This window comes from Telmatherina bonti (genome assembly GCF_933228915.1).
Source record: "Telmatherina bonti genome assembly, chromosome: 8".
Classification (NCBI taxonomy): Eukaryota; Metazoa; Chordata; class Actinopteri; order Atheriniformes; family Telmatherinidae; genus Telmatherina; species Telmatherina bonti.
In genome coordinates, this window is record NC_136626.1 from 34,280,803 (window position 1) to 34,299,940 (window position 19,138).

The 19,138-nt window shown below is 42.9% G+C and overlaps 1 protein-coding gene across 2 annotated transcripts; it reads right to left on the reverse strand.

Annotated features, from left to right (window-relative positions):
* Positions 1 to 2,745: 2,745 nt before the first annotated feature.
* On the reverse strand, positions 2,746 to 12,750 carry amotl2a (angiomotin like 2a). Of its 2 annotated transcripts, none has more exons than XM_079244599.1 (11): positions 12,541 to 12,750; positions 11,211 to 12,020; positions 10,974 to 11,112; positions 10,672 to 10,816; positions 9,648 to 9,731; positions 7,308 to 7,603; positions 6,274 to 6,464; positions 6,084 to 6,185; positions 5,832 to 5,992; positions 5,316 to 5,495; positions 2,746 to 4,495 (listed from the first exon to the last, which is right to left on the reverse strand). In XM_079244599.1, exons 2-11 carry the CDS (start codon positions 11,942 to 11,944, stop codon positions 4,419 to 4,421), a joined length of 2,109 nt encoding a protein of 702 aa, XP_079100725.1. In that variant the 5' UTR covers positions 11,945 to 12,020; positions 12,541 to 12,750; the 3' UTR covers positions 2,746 to 4,418. The 2 variants fall into 2 exon arrangements, with proteins under 2 accessions (XP_079100725.1, XP_079100724.1); XM_079244598.1 differs by having other exon boundaries at positions 6,075 to 6,185.
* Positions 12,751 to 19,138: the final 6,388 nt, after the last annotated feature.

The following is a 19,138-nucleotide window of genomic DNA, read 5'->3' on the forward strand; positions in this document are numbered from 1 at the left end:
CATCGCAATGGTCTGGGTAGGATCCTGTTCACTTTAGCTGATAAAGTTTTACTTTGTTAGTTTTGATGTTGGATTTAATCTTCCACAACCAGCGGCTGTCTGACACAAAGTGAAACACTAATCTGTAAACATAAAACCAATACAGGAAGCTGAAAAACTGGGCAGGGAAACAAACATTGTTCCTATAAAGAAAAAAAAGCTACAAAAAAACTTTCAAGTAATATTTATAAGTTTCTAAATTTAAACAAGTTAAGTCCTGGATAATTTGTGAAATGTTACACTGGACAATGTAGCTTAAAATCTAAGCAGTCATGTTTTTAGTGAGACTTGTAACAACACTGGAACAGTCTGGGAGACTCATGTTCACTCTTCAACTTCTTTATCAGGTCTGCTAGTTCCCATTTGGATCCCTTCCTCCGGATCTGCTGTACTCTGTCATGGATTCAAAAAGGTATTAAAAACATTTTTCTCCACATTGAAATGAAGCTTCACACAGATGCTGCACATCAATGAGAATCTCCTGTTCCACCTCATCACGATGAGAATCTCCCGTTCCACCTCATCATGATGAGAATCTCCCGTTCCACCTCATCACGATGAGAATCTCCCATTCCACCTCATCACGATGAGAATCTCCCGTTCCACCTCATCGTGATGAGAACCTCCCGTTCCACCTCATCGTGATGAGAATCTCCCGTTCCACCTCATCACGATGAGAATCTCCCGTTCCACCTCATCACCATGAGAATCTCCCGTTCCACCTCATCACTATGAGAATCTCCCGTTCCACCTCATCACAATGAGAATCTCCCGTTCCACCTCATCACTATGAGAATCTCCCGTTCCACCTCATCACGATGAGAATCTCCCGTTCCACCTCATCGTGATGAGAACCTCCCGTTCCACCTCATCACTATGAGAATCTCCCGTTCCACCTCATCACTATGAGAATCTCCCGTTCCACCTCATCACGATGAGAATCTCCCGTTCCACCTCATCGTGATGAGAATCTCCCGTTCCACCTCATCACTATGAGAATCTCCCGTTCCACCTCATCACGATGAGAATCTCCCATTCCACCTCATCACGATGAGAATCTCCCGTTCCACCTCATCGTGATGAGAACCTCCCGTTCCACCTCATCGTGATGAGAATCTCCCGTTCCACCTCATCATGATGAGAATCTCCCGTTCCACCTCATCACTATGAGAATCTCCCGTTCCACCTCATCACAATGAGAATCTCCCGTTCCACCTCATCACAATGAGAATCTCCCGTTCCACCTCATCACAATGAGAATCTCCCGTTCCACCTCATCATGATGAGAATCTCCCGTTCCACCTCATCACAATGAGAATCTCCCGTTCCACCTCATCACTATGAGAATCTCCCGTTCCACCTCATCATGATGAGAATCTCCCGTTCCACCTCATCACCATGAGAATCTCCCGTTCCACCTCATCACCATGAGAATCTCCCGTTCCACCTCATCACCATGAGAATCTCCCGTTCCACCTCATCATGACGAGAATCTCCCGTTCCACCTCATCATGACGAGAATCTCCCGTTCCACCTCATCACGATGAGAACCTCCCGTTCCACCTCATCACCATGAGAATCTCCCGTTCCACCTCATCATGATGAGAATCTCCCGTTCCACCACATCATGATGAGAATATCCCGTTCCACCTCATCATGATGAGAATCTCCCGTTCCACCTCATCATGATGAGAATCTCCCGTTCCACCTCATCATGACGAGAATCTCCCGTTCCACCTCATCACGATGAGAATCTCCCGTTCCACCTCATCATGATGAGAATCTCCCGTTCCACCTCATCACCATGAGAATCTCCCGTTCCACCTCATCATGACGAGAATCTCCCGTTCCACCACATCACGATGAGAATCTCCCGTTCCACCTCATCACGATGAGAATCTCCCGTTCCACCTCATCACGATGAGAATCTCCCGTTCCACCACGTCCCAAAGCTGCTCTGCTGGATGTAGATCTGGTGACTGTGGAGCCGTTGGAGGACAGTGAACTCATCGTCATGGTGGAGATGATGTGAGCTTTGTGACATGGTGCATCATCCTGCTGGAAGTTTCCATCAGAAGATGCTACACTGTGCTCAGAAAGGGATGGACATGGTCAGCAGCAGGACTCAGGTAGGCTGTGGAGGTTAAACCATGTCATGTTGGTACTAAGGGAACCAAAGTGGGACCAGAAAACCTCCCCCCACCATTCCACCAGCAGCAGCTGGCTACCTTCAAGCATAAGGTTTATTGTAGGATCAATTTTATAGATAACCAGAGTTTACAATGTCCACACTTTTTCCTTTTCATTACAAATATACTCCGGCTGTGTAGTAATGCTACTAAATCAGCGAAGTAGTTTTACATTGTGGTGTTTTGCTAATTTTCAGCAGTCACACAGTTTTGTTGTAATTAAGCTTCAAACATAAGGTTCATTAAGTTTTATTGACTGACATGGTATAAAATCATATTTATTCAACTCTGTCAATGTATTAGAAGTCTTAGTAGAAGCATAAACCTATTTGAAGGTGATGTTTCTCCTCTCCGATGACTTATACTGAAGTTTGTTACATAAATCAATTGTTTTCATGGCTGTCTCACAAACTAAAAAGATAAAAATGAAATGGAAGTTTATGTAGTTTTCATAATCCATTGCACAAAGCTACTTCCCCAAGATTAAAATAAAAAAAAAAAACAGAAAGCCTTTCATCAGACATATATTAAGTATTTTAATCTATTATAACATTTTAAGGCATACATACAAATGTTTCCTTTACAAAAAGTTCACAGCAACAATAAATTGGGTCAACCAGCTGAAGCAAGGCACCTTAATAGAGCCTATTGTACTTGTCATCAGTTATAACTTAAACACAGAGTACATCTTTGGCACCAGAAACAAAACGATAACTCATATTTAAATGAAAAACAAACAAACAAAATATATTAAGGTCTCTCACTTCAAGCAGCCATTCATTTTAACAACAATCCAAAAGAAACAAAAGGACAGAAACTTAAACTATCACATGGCACTGACCAGCAGATGCACTGTGACGGGAACTACGAGGAGCTTGTCGGAGAATAACAACTCAGTTGAGTTTTCACATGCTATTTGTGCACTTTACACAATGTTTTTGTTGTTGATAAATACAGTAAATCAAACATCAGCCATTAAAGTAGATGATAGCACATGAACTTAATTCAAAATTTAGCAGACTTTATCTTTAAAGAGCAGAGCAAAACGGGACACATTCCAGTTAAATACAGAGCACATTCCTTGAAAACAGTAGTCTACATTCAGCACTAATCCTATATTAAGCAGGGCGTAATAAATAGAAAATACCATGTTAAGTATACAGCCTGCTCAGAAATGTGAGATGGTTGAGCAGTGGAGAAAACACAGCTGAATATAACACATTGAGACAACAAATAGTGGAGCAAATGCAGGCCAATTATAGTGGACCATTTCCATGCTGATGGTAGAACCGGCTACCGTGGCTCAGAAGAAATAACCAACCCTGCGGAGAATGCGTGCCATTTTAACAAGGCCGAGGGGTCAGACTTTAGATAGCCTTTTTCTTTAACTGGAGCATTCCCTCAGCGAGGAATGTGAGAAGATTAGCTCCAGTGTGTCATCGGAGGGGAGCGAAATGTTGGGCCGTTGCCATTTGGGGCCCCCAACATTAACCCGGGATGTGGAAAATTGGACCCTGGTGAAATGTTGTCAATCCTCGCAGGGTTTTTTTTAAAGAGAGAAATGAGCGGGTGTTCTGCAAGCTCCGCATTCAAAGGAAGTTTCCAAATCGTCAACTGAGTGGCGAGCGAGACGGCCCAAATGTGTTTTAAAGAGAGGAACAACTGCTAATTTACATCTGAGCTGTCCTGTGAAACAACGATCCTCAAACATTAAACATAGAACATGCTAATTCTGAGTACTTGTTATAAATATTCCCATCATTACATTAGAGGGTGTGGTAAAAGGGATGCTACTGTCAGTTCAACAGAACAAATAAAAACACATTGATCATGTAGGTAAACCAACAGAGAAAAAGAAAAAAAAGGGAGTTTTTTTTTTCCCGCTCAAACAAAAAAAGTCACATCCATACATGAGCAGCTTTTCCAGGTATAAATACAATTCATCACCAGTCCAACACACAACATGCATTATCAGCAGCACAGTTCGTGTTATATTGCAAAAATACTGTCCAGGTACCGTGATGAACTCTCTGTCCACCTGTGAAATGTGCAGAAACTGGAAGGAGAAACTGAGCCGCACATGAACGGCGCCGCGCTTCGCTTTAAGCCAGACGTCGACAGACGACGGTTACACCTGAGGCGAAGGTTCCCATCACTGCTGGCCGCCATCGTTTCAGCTCGGATCAGGGATCAAATAAGTATCTCGATTGCCCCCGACTCTGGGCCGTTGATGCTCTGAAGTGTTGCCGCTGGCTGCTCTGAGGCATCTGCAGAGATGAAATGAGCAAATTAGAGAAAGGTTGCAGAACTAAATGCACATCTGATGCTGCTCATGGTCTCCTTATAATTTATCATCCAAGTCTCGTTTGTTTCTGCAGGATCTAATTACATTCAGCAGCTTTAAGCCTTAAAACTTCATGTTACATTTGTAAATGTAAAACAGGAGGTAAAATTCAAGTAGAAACTGACATTAAAAGAAACACTATTTACATATTTCCTGCTACTTTTTACCCACTATCCTCACTAAACCAGCTCTAAAGGCACTTTTATTTTACTTTTATTTTCCTTCTTTTATGCTCTCTGATTGGTGAAATGTTTGACAGGAAGTGACCTCATCATGGTTTCCACAACAACGGTCTCATAGCAACATAAAAGTCATAGCAATCTTTTTTTTATTATTAAAAACAAAATTAATTGTGAAATGAAAATGTGATAAATAATGATGTTATTATGGATCACTGTAGATTTACAGTCTCTAAATAAAAACTTGATGCTTTGGCTGGACTGTAAACCTTCTGAATGGTAGAGAAATCACCTAAACCAGGGTTCCAGACATGTGCAGAGCTTGTCTGAGTCAGGTGTGTTGCAGCAGGGACACTTGGAAAACCTGCAGGACACCAGTCCTCCAGGATCGGGGATCCCAGGCTTAAATGGTCATCTATCATCACAGTTTACCCCACAGAGTCACACACTACTTTTCCTCACTAATAGTTGACAGAAAAAGTGTTGGAACAGCTGATCTAGCAGCGTTTTAAGGGTTAATAGCAGTGATTTGACGTTTAAATGCCTCCCAAAACAAAAACCCACCAGTGGAAGCAGCTGCGATCTCCTCAGATGCCTTCAGCTTTCCAGACTCTGCTGGGTCCTCAGACTCCTGCGAGGTCTCATCACTGTGGGTCCCTGAGTCTCTGCTCGGGGCCTTGGCCGTGACAAAGGACGGGGGTTTCATCGCTGCGGCGCCTGTCTGGTCATCTGATAGGCTCTTTACTAAAAAAAAAATAAATAAAAAAAAAAGGGATGAAGAGAGGACACTGTTTAATTACCCACTTACATCCACAGCGCAGAACATCTGCCCTTCCCGAGTTCTTCCCATGACTATTCTGGATCGGGCTATTCTGGAGCGAGAGATGATATGCATTCCAGTTTAAAAACAAGCCATCTATTTGAGTAACGTGAAAAAGGTCGTCTCCTTCTTCTACTTCTGTTTTTGCGGGATGCATACATTCTGTCTGGCGACACCGACCGCTCTGCCAGTTGTTGCTTCAGAACCGGTCAGATTTAAGACTCCTCAGACTGAGCGAATCTGAAAGGACACAAGCTCACCTTTACACTCCGTGCTGCTGCTCACGGTGCTGATGGTGGGAACAGATCTGGCCAGACGAAGACCCTGCTTATCCAGCTTGCCCTGTTCCCATTTGGAGCACTGCTGGAGGACTTTGATCACAGCATCCTTCTCCAGAAGCTGAGCGTGAAGAACGCGGATCCTGCGTGGGAAAGGAGGAAAGTGCATCATGATTCAAACAGCAGACACACACACACAAGCAATGAAGCCATAAGGACACACACTTCTGGTACCTGTTCTCCATCCCCTGGTGTCTGTGATTAGACAGAGGCAGGTCCTCATTGAAGCTGCTGTTGGGTGAATGCCGAGGTGAATGATTGATGATGGTCGTGTCTCTGATAACAAAAACAAACTGTTGTTAATAGAAGTGATTAAGAACCAGAAGGTGTTCGTCTTTCACACAGAGGAGGCGCGTCGCCGTACCTCTGGGCTGCGGCGGTGGCGGCTGCATCCATAGCAAACTGCCTCATGGTGCTCTCCTCCAGGTACTTCTGCTCCCACTTGGTGATGTCCGCCTCCAGAGCCAGAATACGCTCCTCTTTTTCCCTCAGCTGCTGCTGCAGCGTGGACGCACTCAGCTCTGAGGACGTGAAGTCTGCCGTTTGCTTCTGGGACTGACGGGAAAGACGAGATAAGGGCGGTTAACCTTCTGGGGTCGACGGAGACGCCGTCAAAAACAAATCCTACGTCTGACTTTAAATTACGTTACGGTTAAAAGTCAGATATTAGTTTATAAATAGTGTTGATAGGCCGAGTAAAAGTATATTTAGGAAAAGAAATGTATTGGAAACTGTTTTCTTTATATTAATGTCAGGAATAAACTGTTAAAACGGGCAATTTGAAGGAAGAACAATAAGCAAAGCCTAATGGGAGAAGTTATAGGAGTGACAGCAACAAAAATCTATCAACGGCAGATGAAAGTGCTGCCCCCTGGTGGACGGGAGGACTAACAGAGCCGGGAAAAGTCGGGTTTGTGACGTCCCGTCTGTCTGTTAGCAGACTGAAACTGTGTTTTTAAAGCAAAACAAGTAATTCATGTGGCATCTTATTGATTTATAATTATTGTGCAATGAGACACTGTTGTGTTATTTATAGCTGATTACTACATGTGTTTCATTTTTCAAATCAAGTATTCATATTTGCCTTCAAAGGTACAAAAATAGCTTGTTGAACATATCTAAGCTTTTCACATAAAAAAAACAAAAAAAAAAAAAACATTTTTCTTCTTAGATTTTATGTTTTTGCATGATTTTAGGTGCAATGGACGTAAAAAGAAAAATAAATAAATAAAAAAATCTGACGTGTGAGGCTGAGTTGAAAAGATTGAAAAGAATAATTAAACTGTTTTAAAAGGTGAAATATAGAGTTAAAATGAAAAACAGTCTAAATCACCTGCAGACATACGCTTCACACTAAGCTGAGCTAACGTTTTCCAGTTAGCATCACAGTCTCCTAACCTGTTGGGCGCGGAGGTTTTTCAGCTCCTGCTCCAGCCGGGTGCGCAGCCGCAGCTCGAGCACCTCCCTCTTCTCGCAGGCCGCCTGCAGCTGGGCCAGCGAGCTCTGCAGCCGCTCCACCTTCTTCACGTAGGCTCTTTTCCTCAGCAGCTCCTCCTCCAGCTGCCGGTTGCGGGTTTGTGCTGACGCCACGGCCTGCTCCAGCAGCTCTCGCCTCCGCTGGCACTCCTCCCCGGAGACGCGCAGATGCTGAATCTGCCTCTCCAGGCGTTCACGCTCTCGCTGCTGCTCTTCATCTGGAGATGCGAGAAAAGAAGCAGCAGGTGAATCAAAGGGAAAAAAATGGAGTTGACCCAATGAAACAAGAGCTTCGAAGAACATTTGCAGCTGAAAACTGCAAACTTTTTGATTTAAATGTAAAACTGCATGTAATTGTTCAACCCATTTAACCCCAGTCAGCCTGCAGACGTGACGTTTCCACGCAGACGTGACCTTTCCACGCAAACGTGACCTTTCCACGCAGACGTGACCTTTCCACGCAGACGTGACCTTTCCACGCAGACGTGACGTTTTCACGCAGACGTGACGTTTCCACGCAGACGTGACCTTTCCACGCAGACGTGACCTTTCCACGCAGACGTGACCTTTCCACGCAGACGTGACCTTTCCACGCAGACGTGACGTTTCCACGCAGACGTGACGTTTCCACGCAGACGTGACGTTTCCATGCAGACGTGACGTTTCCATGCAGACGTGACGTTTTCAGCCTCAGCTGTCAGATTATGAGGCTAAAATGATGTACAATAAGAGCAACCAGAAGAAGAAAACAGGATTTACTGTAGAAATAACACACAGATCAGCAGTGACCAAGCCTTTTCTCATCTGCACATCATTCTCTCACATCTGAAACACACACACACACTATTACCATGTTTCCACCTCTTCCTGCTACTATCTACCTGCTATCCTCACTGCAGCACCTCCACCTCAGCTGCATCCCAAACGTCTTCTCGGCTTTATTCCAGCCATAGAGGATCATCATTTTCCTGCTTTTCTCATCACTTGTTGATCTTTGGCTGCTCCTGATTGGACATTACTGTCAGTTTAAGCTCTCTGATTGGTTGAAAGTTTAACAAGAAGTGGTCGTATCATAATTTCTTGGTTATAATAGAGTAGTGATAGCAACCTACTTTCATAATGAAATATGATAAATAATGGTGGATTTACCATACGCAGTCTCTCTATAAACAGTACATTTTAGATGTGATATGCCTCAAACGTTCCATAGATCACCTAATAAGTAACTTATCCTAATTTACCCCATGCTGTTACACACCTCCGTTCCTGAGAAACCTTTGACTATAATGCTGCAGGGTGGTGCCAGCGCTCTAACAAAGTTTTAAGAGTTAATTAAAACCCTAGTTCAGTTTTTAATGAGTGCTTTTCAGACAGGAGAGCTGGTTTACATGGCTCTCCTGTGCCACTTTAAATAAGAGGCTGATTACACAACACAAGTGCATGCCTGTGGAGGGAATGCAGACTTCCTCTTATCCACTTACGCACACAAGCGTAGCTTTGTACAGGCCAAAGCTCTGGAATGCCTCAAAGGACGTGAAGTAAACAAGCAGCTCAAAATGTAGCTCAAGTAGTTCTTCTCACAAAAAAATATATGAACTCCACCTCCTGTTTGGTGTTTCAGTCAGTCGGTTTGCTTCTGCCTTTCCTGAGATAACCGGATCACACGCCAGCTAATCCTTCACGTCAGACTAAAGGAAAAATCCATCTAATCAATCATGGTATCTGTCAAGAATAGTTTCCCCAGAGCTGACCAGGAAATATGAAATATTCCCAACTCGGAAGAATAATTAAAACAAGTGGGAAAAGAAATGCCCAAACAAGGAGGGGAAGCTCGCCAGCGGTCATGCCGAGTTAGGTCAGGATGCCCTGGAGTCCCAGACTTATTAGTTCCCCTTGAGGAGGGAAGTCAGCAGTGATGCAAAACCAAACAGAGGGTGGGGGGGTTTGATGCGGGGGGGGGGGGGGGGGGGGGGGGGGGGGGCATTCCTTATGGCAGAACGGCATGAAATACAAGAAAAAAAAAAAAAACACAGAAAAATTCATGGAATCCAGGTCGCATTCAATGCAGCTGTGAAAAATGTCTGGTGTCTCCGTTAGGAGCCGTCTGTGTCCTGACAAGTGGCTTGTATAACATCGCCGGAGGAGGAAACCAATCCCTGCTCAACTATGCTCCTGCCATTGTTAAAAGCTTTGCGGGGGGGGGGGTGATTTGACAAATCAGATCCTCGCTACTCTGCTGTTTGGGAAGCACGTTCTACTCACTTTGCTCCAGGAGTTTAACAAAGACGTGCTGCCTCGGGTCTGTACGCTCAGCCTCTTTGTGTTTGGATGCTGCATCCAGTTGTTCTGCACAAAGGAAGACAAAACACAGCACAGCAGTTACACACGCTGTTAAACTTACATTACGCCAAGCAGAAACTCTGCTTTTCATCACCCCAGGTGTGACATTTTCCTTTTTAACATGTTTTATTTCAGACTAGTGGAAAGAAAATGTCAAAAACTTACATTTTAGGGGTTTATTTCACAATACTTTACATGCATGCACACTAAAATCTCTTACATTTTCCTGTTTTGTCTTTTAAATGGAGCGCACCACCGTGGCGGCTCTATGGACCCTCTCATGTTCGGTTTCATCTTAAAGCTCTGTAAACTCATCCATACTTGTCAGATTCTCCCTGAATTACCAACTAAACTGACGGTAAAAAGAGATTTGATGCGAAGTGGAAACATCTGATTTCATGATGTGTGTAAATAGTGTTTTATAATAAAGTGTGGTGAATTTTACCATCCAAAACTTTTAAGACTACTTTTGAAAAATGAGTTTTTTTTCCCTCCTCACACTTTGGGTCAAAACTCACCACATCAGCAGCACTTAAACGCACCAGATCTTCCAGTTGTGCTTCTGTCTTTATTTCTAAATCTTTAAACTGATGAGTTTTATGATACCTCATTCACTGCCTGACTTTTAGAACATTTCATCCCAAAAAAACATGGTAAAAAATGGGATTTTTCTTGAAGCTGACGGCATTTTCTACGTTTTAAAGTGAAAAATATTTTCAAAATCTCCTTTGTCTCTTAATACGGCACCAAAACGCAAAAAGTACTCTATGCATGATTTTATCCACTGATTTCTACCATGACAAGCAAATCATTAGCACTTATTTCTGCAAAATACCTGATTTGCATATTCAAAAGCTTGCAGTGTACAAAATAATAACTTCATGTGAGGAATAAACTGGTGGTGGATGCTCTTGCTTTGAGAAGCAGGCAGTTTTTGCATAAATACCTCTCAGGTCTCTGTTGAAGTCATGCATCCGCTTAATCTCCGCCTCCAGTTTGTTCCTCATAGCTTTCTCCAGAGTTTCCCGTTTGGCAGAGCCTTTCATCAGAGTCTCATATGCCTCGGATATCCTCTGAATCTCCAGCTCCAACTGGGAAAAAGATGTGAGGAAAAGATCACTGCATGTCCCACCATCACTGAGGCCAGTTAGAGCAAACCAACAGCTTGTTGACATTAACTGGAAATGGACTTTTCTGCCAGACAGACAAAACTGTTGCTTCTGCACTCAGTGCGTCCAAACGTCTGACCTTCTGCAGCCTGGCGGCCTTCTCGGTGTACACCTCCAGCTCCTTCCTGAGCCGCTCGTTCTCCCGCATCAACATGTCGTTGTTGTTGTTAGAGGCTGACGTGATGCTGTGAGTCGCCTGGGTCTGAGCTGAGACAAACCTGCAGAGGACAGACATCAGTCGTTTAGAACAACGCCGCTGGAAACCACAGACATATTATTCCTTGTTGTTATTACGGGACCCGGCTGTGAGGATTACCTGTGATGCTGTGAGTAGAAAGGTGGAGGAGGGTCTCTGTGGTAATGCACATGCTCCTGCGAGTGGCTGAGCATGTATTCAGGAACTCTGGCGTAAAGAGGATACTCTGGGGGAGGTCCACGCTGGTCCACGCACCGCTGGGCCCCTTGTCGGTCAGGTGCTCCGCCGTTTGAAACGTTATTGTTGTTGTTATTATACAGCTGGGGGTAGCTGTATGAGGAGCTCATGGGCAGGACGTCTCTGTGTCCATTCCTCTCCAGAGAGAGCTGCATGAGCCTCTCGCTCAGAGAGCGAGCATGCTCCCGCTTCACATCCCACTGGCCCTCACTTTGACTTTCCATTATGTCCACACCACGGCCGTCCTGCTCGGCTTGCTCCTTCTGAGAGATCAGGTACTGGGAGTGGGCTTTGGCCTCCTCGTAGGTTGGCAGCTCCTCCTCGTGGAGCTGGTACAGATGGCACACAGGGCTCTCGGAGTGTGGGCAGTCCCCCTGGTGCTCCTGTCCTTGGGGCTCCTGCCTTGCAGACATCTGCATGTACTGGGTCTCCTCCTGAGTCAGGCTCTCCAGGGAGGAGCGGGGACTCCCGGTGCCCCCACCGCTGCTGCTGCCTCCACGCAGAGCCTGCTGCTGGATGGCCAGGAGTGTGCGAGTGTCTGTCAGGTTTCCAAACCGGAGCTGCTCCTGGATGAGACGGTGAAGGACCGTTCCGGAGGAATCTTCAGAGGTCTTCATATCATTCAGTGGGAATTTTAGGTGTAAGAATGAAACAAAAACAAGTGGCAGCGTGGGCACCTCGTAAATCACAAACCTGAAAAGAAAAAAATAACCATGATCAGTCTAATCATGTTAGATTTTACCCAGATAAACTCCTGAACTGCTGTCAATTCTTCATTATTACAGTTTATTAACTCTCATCAGCTGCAGCTGCACAGGCATTTAGCTGGAGGTGCACGAGCCTTTATGGACATACCCTTTAAAGGGTGTTATTAAAAGCTCCAGTTTACACTACAATGAATACATTTTTCCGGTTAGGAAGGTGAACAGATGCACACAAACTCATACAAACAGATTTAACACGATTCCCTACTACATGCCACCCCACATATGTTGTTAATGGCATAACTCTCTTGAAGCAACCATGTTTTAAAAAAAACAACAACCCAAACATCATTTAAAGGAAACCAGGGTTAAGTCTATTTGGAATACATTTTTACATTCTACAGTTTTATAATCATAAATCAATAAGACACATGTATTTATACTGCGCCATACGGGATCATTTGGCATCAGAAACAAACGAAAATGCGACTTTAACAACTAAAACTCACCACTTTCCAGTCTCATTACACTGCAAGCAGACACTTTGCTGTCCTCTGTAAGTGTTCGCCACTTATTTGTCCAAATATCAAGGATTTTCCGCAGCTCGTGTCTGCTCCATGAACATGTGCGCGCGCGCCGACGCAAACTGAGCGGAGCGAAGCTGCGCGAGCCGCTAATAAATAACTGAGAGGCGATTGTTCGCTGCGGCTGGAATGAGAGGAATGTAAAGGCTCCGAGTCCCTGTGGGATCAAAAGCAGGCGCACAGGGGAGCAGGAGGAGGAGGAGGAGGAGGAAGAGGAGGAGGGGTGGAAAGAGGCGGAGTTTAGACAAAGAAAAGTTGGATTCAGGGCAGCAGCCAGGGCCGGATTAAAAGTGCACGGGTCCCTGGGCCCAGAGTTTTCAAGGGGCCCCTTCACCACCAAAACATTATGAAAATTGTCAATGATACACTGTCAAACAACATTTCTAACATCTCTCAGCTAATGGTACCAATCACAATATACCAGACTCTGTTGTCTAACTATCTGCCTTTTATATACATTTTGTTTCATGTCCAAACTGCTGGTGTTTGCCCTGTGCGGGCACCACATGGGCCCCTGGGCCTGTGCCCATAATGCCCATTGTATAATCCAACCTTGGCAGCAGCACCACCTCAGCTGGCTTTTTGTGTCATGTAAAAGAGCTTTTTGTTTTTATTGCCTGTTTTAAATCGGTTAAAGAAGTTCATACAGATTTAAATGCACACATTTTCCCCTTCTTTTTTTTTTTACTGCGAGGCTGCAAATGGTTAAACAAATTATAATAAACATGATTAAAACTTGAGTATTTCAGGGTGAGGTCTGACGATATGTGATTTATAAAATTTTGTGGGCAAAAAAAAGTTAAGAAAAAGGAGTAAAAATATGTCTCAAGCCAAGGATATAAACACTTTTGCCCTGTTGCCATGGAAAACAGGTGCTCTGACCAGGGCCGGATCGAAAGTGCACAGGCCCCTGGGCCCAGAGTGTTCCAGGGGCCCCCTTCCCCACCGCAACATTGTGAAAATTGCTTTTGAACCGGAAGTTGTTGTGTATGTAGCAAAGTTTTCAAAACATGAACGTAACCCAGAGCCCAAACATAGCTGCTGCTATCCAAGAATATTTTATTACACACTTTACACAAAATGTTCCTCAATCAGCACACTAAAACTACTTCCAACACTTTTGTAGTATTTAACACAACTAATTTAGTACTACTTCAGCCTTTTCTCTCTACTCAAAACTGAACGAGGTACAAAAGTACAACAACTTCCGGTTCAAAGCCGTCTGGCACCATCGTCCAATCAGCGATTTCTCTTGTTGCCCGCTGGTACCTACCTCTTCCAGTATGTTTATTAAGCTAAGTTCATTGTCGTTTTTTATTGGTCATTGTGTTTTATCTTTTTTTTTGTTTTGTTTTGTTTTTTTTAATATTTGTTGTGTTTTTTTTTAGAACTTTTTGTAGTGTTAATTAAATTTGTCGTGTTTTTTAATTTGTCATTGTGTATTTTTTAATTATTGTTGTCATTTTCAATTTGTTGCTATTTCTTTATTTGTTGTTGTGTTTTTTTTGTTTTGTAGTTTGTGTTTTTTGTTTTGTTGTTGTGGTTTGCACTTCAGGGCCACCGTATGCTAGCGATGCCTTGTGCGCATGCGCAAAACCAGAAAACTTCACATCCACGCTGATGCTACTCTCAACTCACTGTTTATAAACAGCTGTACCTTCCCATGAAATAAATTGATCAATTAAATTTTATTCTTGTTCATGCTTTTTCCAGCATTGTACTCGCTGCAGAATAAATTTTCAGCCAAGTACCTCCAAACAAATGCCAAGCCTGTTGGTCGGAAACAACAATTAGCCATTTTTATGACAACACTGCTGATGTTTTTATGCCATTAATCAAAGTTAACCAAGTACTGACCTACTCTGTTGTCACGGAGTTTAGTATTTTGTTTACACCCTACAAATTGAACAAGTCTAAACCTCTAAACTGAGTTCTCCAAAATGCCCCTTCTTCAGTCAAGCATATACAACCGGCTACGCCAACGCAATGCTGAATGTCAGCCTAATGGTGAGCTGAAAGCTATTCAAAATGTCATGCAATTCAAAACTTAACAAAATGTGGTTATTGTTTAATATTCTCAACCTTAAATTCTAAGTTATTAGTCAATAAAATGTCAGTAAATAATGAAAAAATGCTCATCACAGTTTCCCAGATGATTCAACCACTTCTGCGTTGTTCAAAAGTCCACAAAAGATTATTTTAAAATCTTTTAAAACAAAGAAAGAACCACCTCTTAGCATTTCTACAGCTGTTCAGAGAACAAACAATACAAAGTCTGTAGCATAAATGCTTCAAACAGTTAAATACAGCAGAAATTTTTAATAGAAGTATGAAAAGCAAAGTAAATAGCAGAAAAAAACACAAACGGCTTTAAAATAAAAACTCTAAAAAATGTAATAACAGCTCCTATTATGACCACCTCCCGATAAAAACCCTACAACATAATTAAGACATGGATTAATATATAAATTTTTTCCTTGAACAGTCTTTTGTTTGCATGGACTTGGTAAATATTTAAGCCGAGGCCCGTGCCAGTTAATTGCAAAGTGTGTGTGTCAGTGTGTGTGGACACGGTGGGAGAGGGGGCCGGGTGCGAGGCACGCTGCCTGCCAGCTGTCCGTGGACTCAAATCCCAGTCTCCTCCTTTAATAAGAGCTCTGAGAGATGCATTGTTTTCCCCAAAAAGCAGACATGACGGGGGCAGCCCTGCCATCTGCTCCTCTCCCCTCCACCTCCAGCACCAGCGCATAATTCACAATCACACCCATGTATGCAGATGGAGACACTGGGATCAGCTGGTGCTGGGGGTTGGGCCTTGCTATTGACTGCAGTCTCTTCTCCCTCTTTTTTATTTCATGAAAATGACGGCGTTAATGTGGAGGCTTAAGGTTGTGGGGGGTAAACAAGTCTCTGCTTGTTGATGTATTCCAGTACGTTGCCAATCTGATGGTTTCTCTGTCTGAATGCTCACAGGTGGACGTGTTGATTTGCATGGCAGTTAAAGTCCAACAGGTGCTTAAGGATGATGAACTGATAACAATCAAGTTTTTCTTGTCAGGATTTAATCGTGTTTTCAGGGAAAGGATGGGTTCATAGCTCACTTGGTACTGCTGCTATAATTACTTCCGCCTTGGAGGTTGGGTTTTTCCTGGCATTTAACTGCCTGTCTGTCTGTCGGCTACTTTATGGAAATACTGCTGTTGGATTATTATAATGGTTTTCTGAGAACGGGTCTTGGTCTAATTTAGATTCCGTTATGTTTTGGAAGTGATCCGGATCACCATCTGGGTCCAGGAATTTTTTTTAATGATTCATAGTCATTGCAAGACCATTTTTCAGTATCTATTTCTCAGCTTTTACAGAAGTTCCCGACAGGTTCTACAAGATATCACAGATAGATGTGGATCCGGGAAACATTCTGGATACCACCATCCAGAACAAGAAAAAAAAAGGAATCTTTGGAATTTACATCACTACAAGAGAACAAACATTCAAAAGAAAAACACCATAATATAGCCAAGACACTGTGGATTCATTGTCCATGTATCTGGACTATAGAAGTGGACCCATATAAAATGAATGTAGGACCAGAACATCAGCTGGGAATCACAATGTGGAAACGTGTCATGATATGTTTCATATTGTGTCTTTAGTTCTAGTTTCCCGTTTTATTTTGTTGTTTAGTTCCCCTTTGTCTTTTTTCCTGCTGTTTATTCAGTTCACCTGGACTCAATTAGTTCAGTCATTACACCTGTGTCTTGTTCTGTTTCTGTCTGCATTTAGTGTCAGTTTGTTGGTTGGTTTCAGTTCTGTTTGCTGGTTCATTTTGTTAGTGTCAGTTTGTTGTTAGCTCCATGCGTTTGCTTAATGTTTTTGCTTGTGTTAGTGTGTGTTCGTTAGTCCTTAGTCTGCCTGAGTTTACCCTTTTGGATTTCCATTTAGCTTAATAAACATCTTGATTCTACATTCTTGCTTCCCGTCCTGCAGTTGGATCCACACCTCCACAAACCCTGGTGGAGGTTTGACCTCCCTGAAAGCTTTTCGTATCAGTTTCATATAAATCGGATCAAAACTGTAATATCCCAAGCTGGGAAGTTTAATTTGATTATTATTATTATTAGCACCACCTTTTTCCTGTCATTTCTTTTCTTGTGGAGAACCTTGCTAGAAATAAAATGATGCATCTCGTATTTGTGCCTGTTAAGAAGTCCATTCAATGAATAAATAATAGAAATTATAAATATATTCTTTTTCCATTAAAGAAAAACTTACTGGTACTTTTCTGAGAGTTTGGATTCAGGGTGCATTTACACTGCTGCTGTTTGGTCTGCTTTAAACCATGCCACCGCTGCTGGCACGCTGGTAAAGTTCATTTAGAGCAGTGTGAACGTGCATTCACAGCCTGGTGCGGACCAAAGCAGAGGATTCTGGTCTTTGTGAAAACCACAGGTCTTGTTTCAGGACTCGACTGCCTGTAGCTAGGGGTGATGCTCCCTGAATCAATCGCTGACCAAATAGAAAGAATAAAAAGTAGCTAATTGATTGGCCAGGGTCGAAAAGAGCTTGTTCACCAAGCAAACAACTGAGCGAAAATAAGTCTGTTCAGTCTTTGGGTTTAAGTTTTTACTTTGGTGTTCAAACCTACGACAGTTTTCTCCAGTCTGTCCAGTATGAGCAGCAGGAGAGGCAAATCTGCTATGTTGACACGATGCGTCTTACTTCACTTCCTCTCTTTGGTTCACTGGATGGTCCGTTTGCTTTCACACTGTCAGGGGACCGGACCCCGACCTAGTTTTCACATGACCCAGAGTCCACGCCTGAGGTCCACACTAGAGTCCGAATGCTTTTTCACAAATAAATTTTCCGTTGTGTTCGTGTCTTTGGACATGTACATAAACAGCGCCAGTGTGAACCCTACTGCACCCCTAAGACTTGTTACATACTCCAGGGGATGCCAGATATTTGTGCTCGCTTTCAAGGTCACAAGAACAAGAAAAAAGTTTGTTTTAGCCTGGTTAGTTCATACTCCAGGAAAAGCTTCCTCTGCGATGGGGTGGGGATCACAGTGTGGAGCATCTGCCCATCTGTAATGAACCAACAGACCTAAAAATGAGAAATTTCATCACAAGAAACTTCCCCCATGGCAGGGCAGGGTGTGAGCTGAAGGAGTCTTTAAATCCAATTTGTTGTTTACGTTTCTGTACTTTCTCGCCACCTCCATCAGTTGTTTATGACAGCCATCCACTCACCCTTACATCGTTTAATCTTGCTTTTCCATGCTAACCACGGCTGCCTCAAACGCCTGACCAATTACAGGATCCTTCTCTGAACCCTCAACTGCTCCGTTCTGCTCAGCTGGTGTGTCGAGAACAAGCTGCAAGATGTCCTCAATCACGTCTGTGATAACAAAATGACGTTGTTTTCCCACTTCTTGAGGCAGATGCAACGGGCTTAAGCCCTGTTTCCACCAAGGTGTATGACTCATGATGAGACGGGATGGTTTGGATCTATAAACTCCGATCTCTGGTACATTTCTACAGCCAACTGTACCCTTATCTGGTGGGCGAGGTATAAACTAGAGATTTGGGTCCTTGAATTATAAGAAAGAATGTAACACAGAAACAAAAGAGAATGGTCGACATGCAGCTTCTTCTTGGCATGTGGTTTTAAACAACAGAAAGTCCATCATATATGTAAACATGGAGCGTGTCAAGCTTCTTCCTTTAGTGTCAGATCTGCAGAACTGGGACCACAACCGGAGAGTCTCAGAAAAGTAAGACAGGTCAAATCCATCTGATACTTGGTACGGGATGTGTACTGATACATCCTGTACCAACCTGGAAAACTATTACCTAAAAAAGTCTTCTGGGGTAATTATATACACCTGTCTAATAACCGTAATGCCAGGTCAATGGAAAAATCCATTTCTGACAGACTGAACCACTGACTCTGCTGGTCTCTTTATACAAGAGCTCAGCCAGTGATTCAGTATCAGACTTGCTGGGACACGTTGATATTTTCATGACTACGCCCAACATCACCGTAAGCAGGTGTTTAGTAAAACCCCCTGAATGGGCAAATGTCTCATGTACTTCCTGGAAAATATCATGATTAAATAAAGCCCACAGAAAATGATAAACATTTAAATAATTTCATGCTAGTCAGTCAAAAGAGATCAATATCAGCTGAAGTTTGTATATTAGTATTAAGAGAAAGTGAGTCAAGCTCTCCATAATATTTAATGAGTGTACATATACAGTATATTATTTATGCATACATACAAGTATATATTCAAGTATAGATAGATAGATAGAGATAGATAGATAGATAGATAGATAGATAGATAGATAGATAGATAGATAGATAGATAGATAGATAGATAGATAGATAGATAGATAGATAGATAGATAGATAGATAGACAGAAACGTGTAAAATGTAGATTTAAAACAGAATATAAATAACTTACAAATCTAATCAACTTATAATTTATAATCAGTGAAACAGAAACAATATAACAGATGT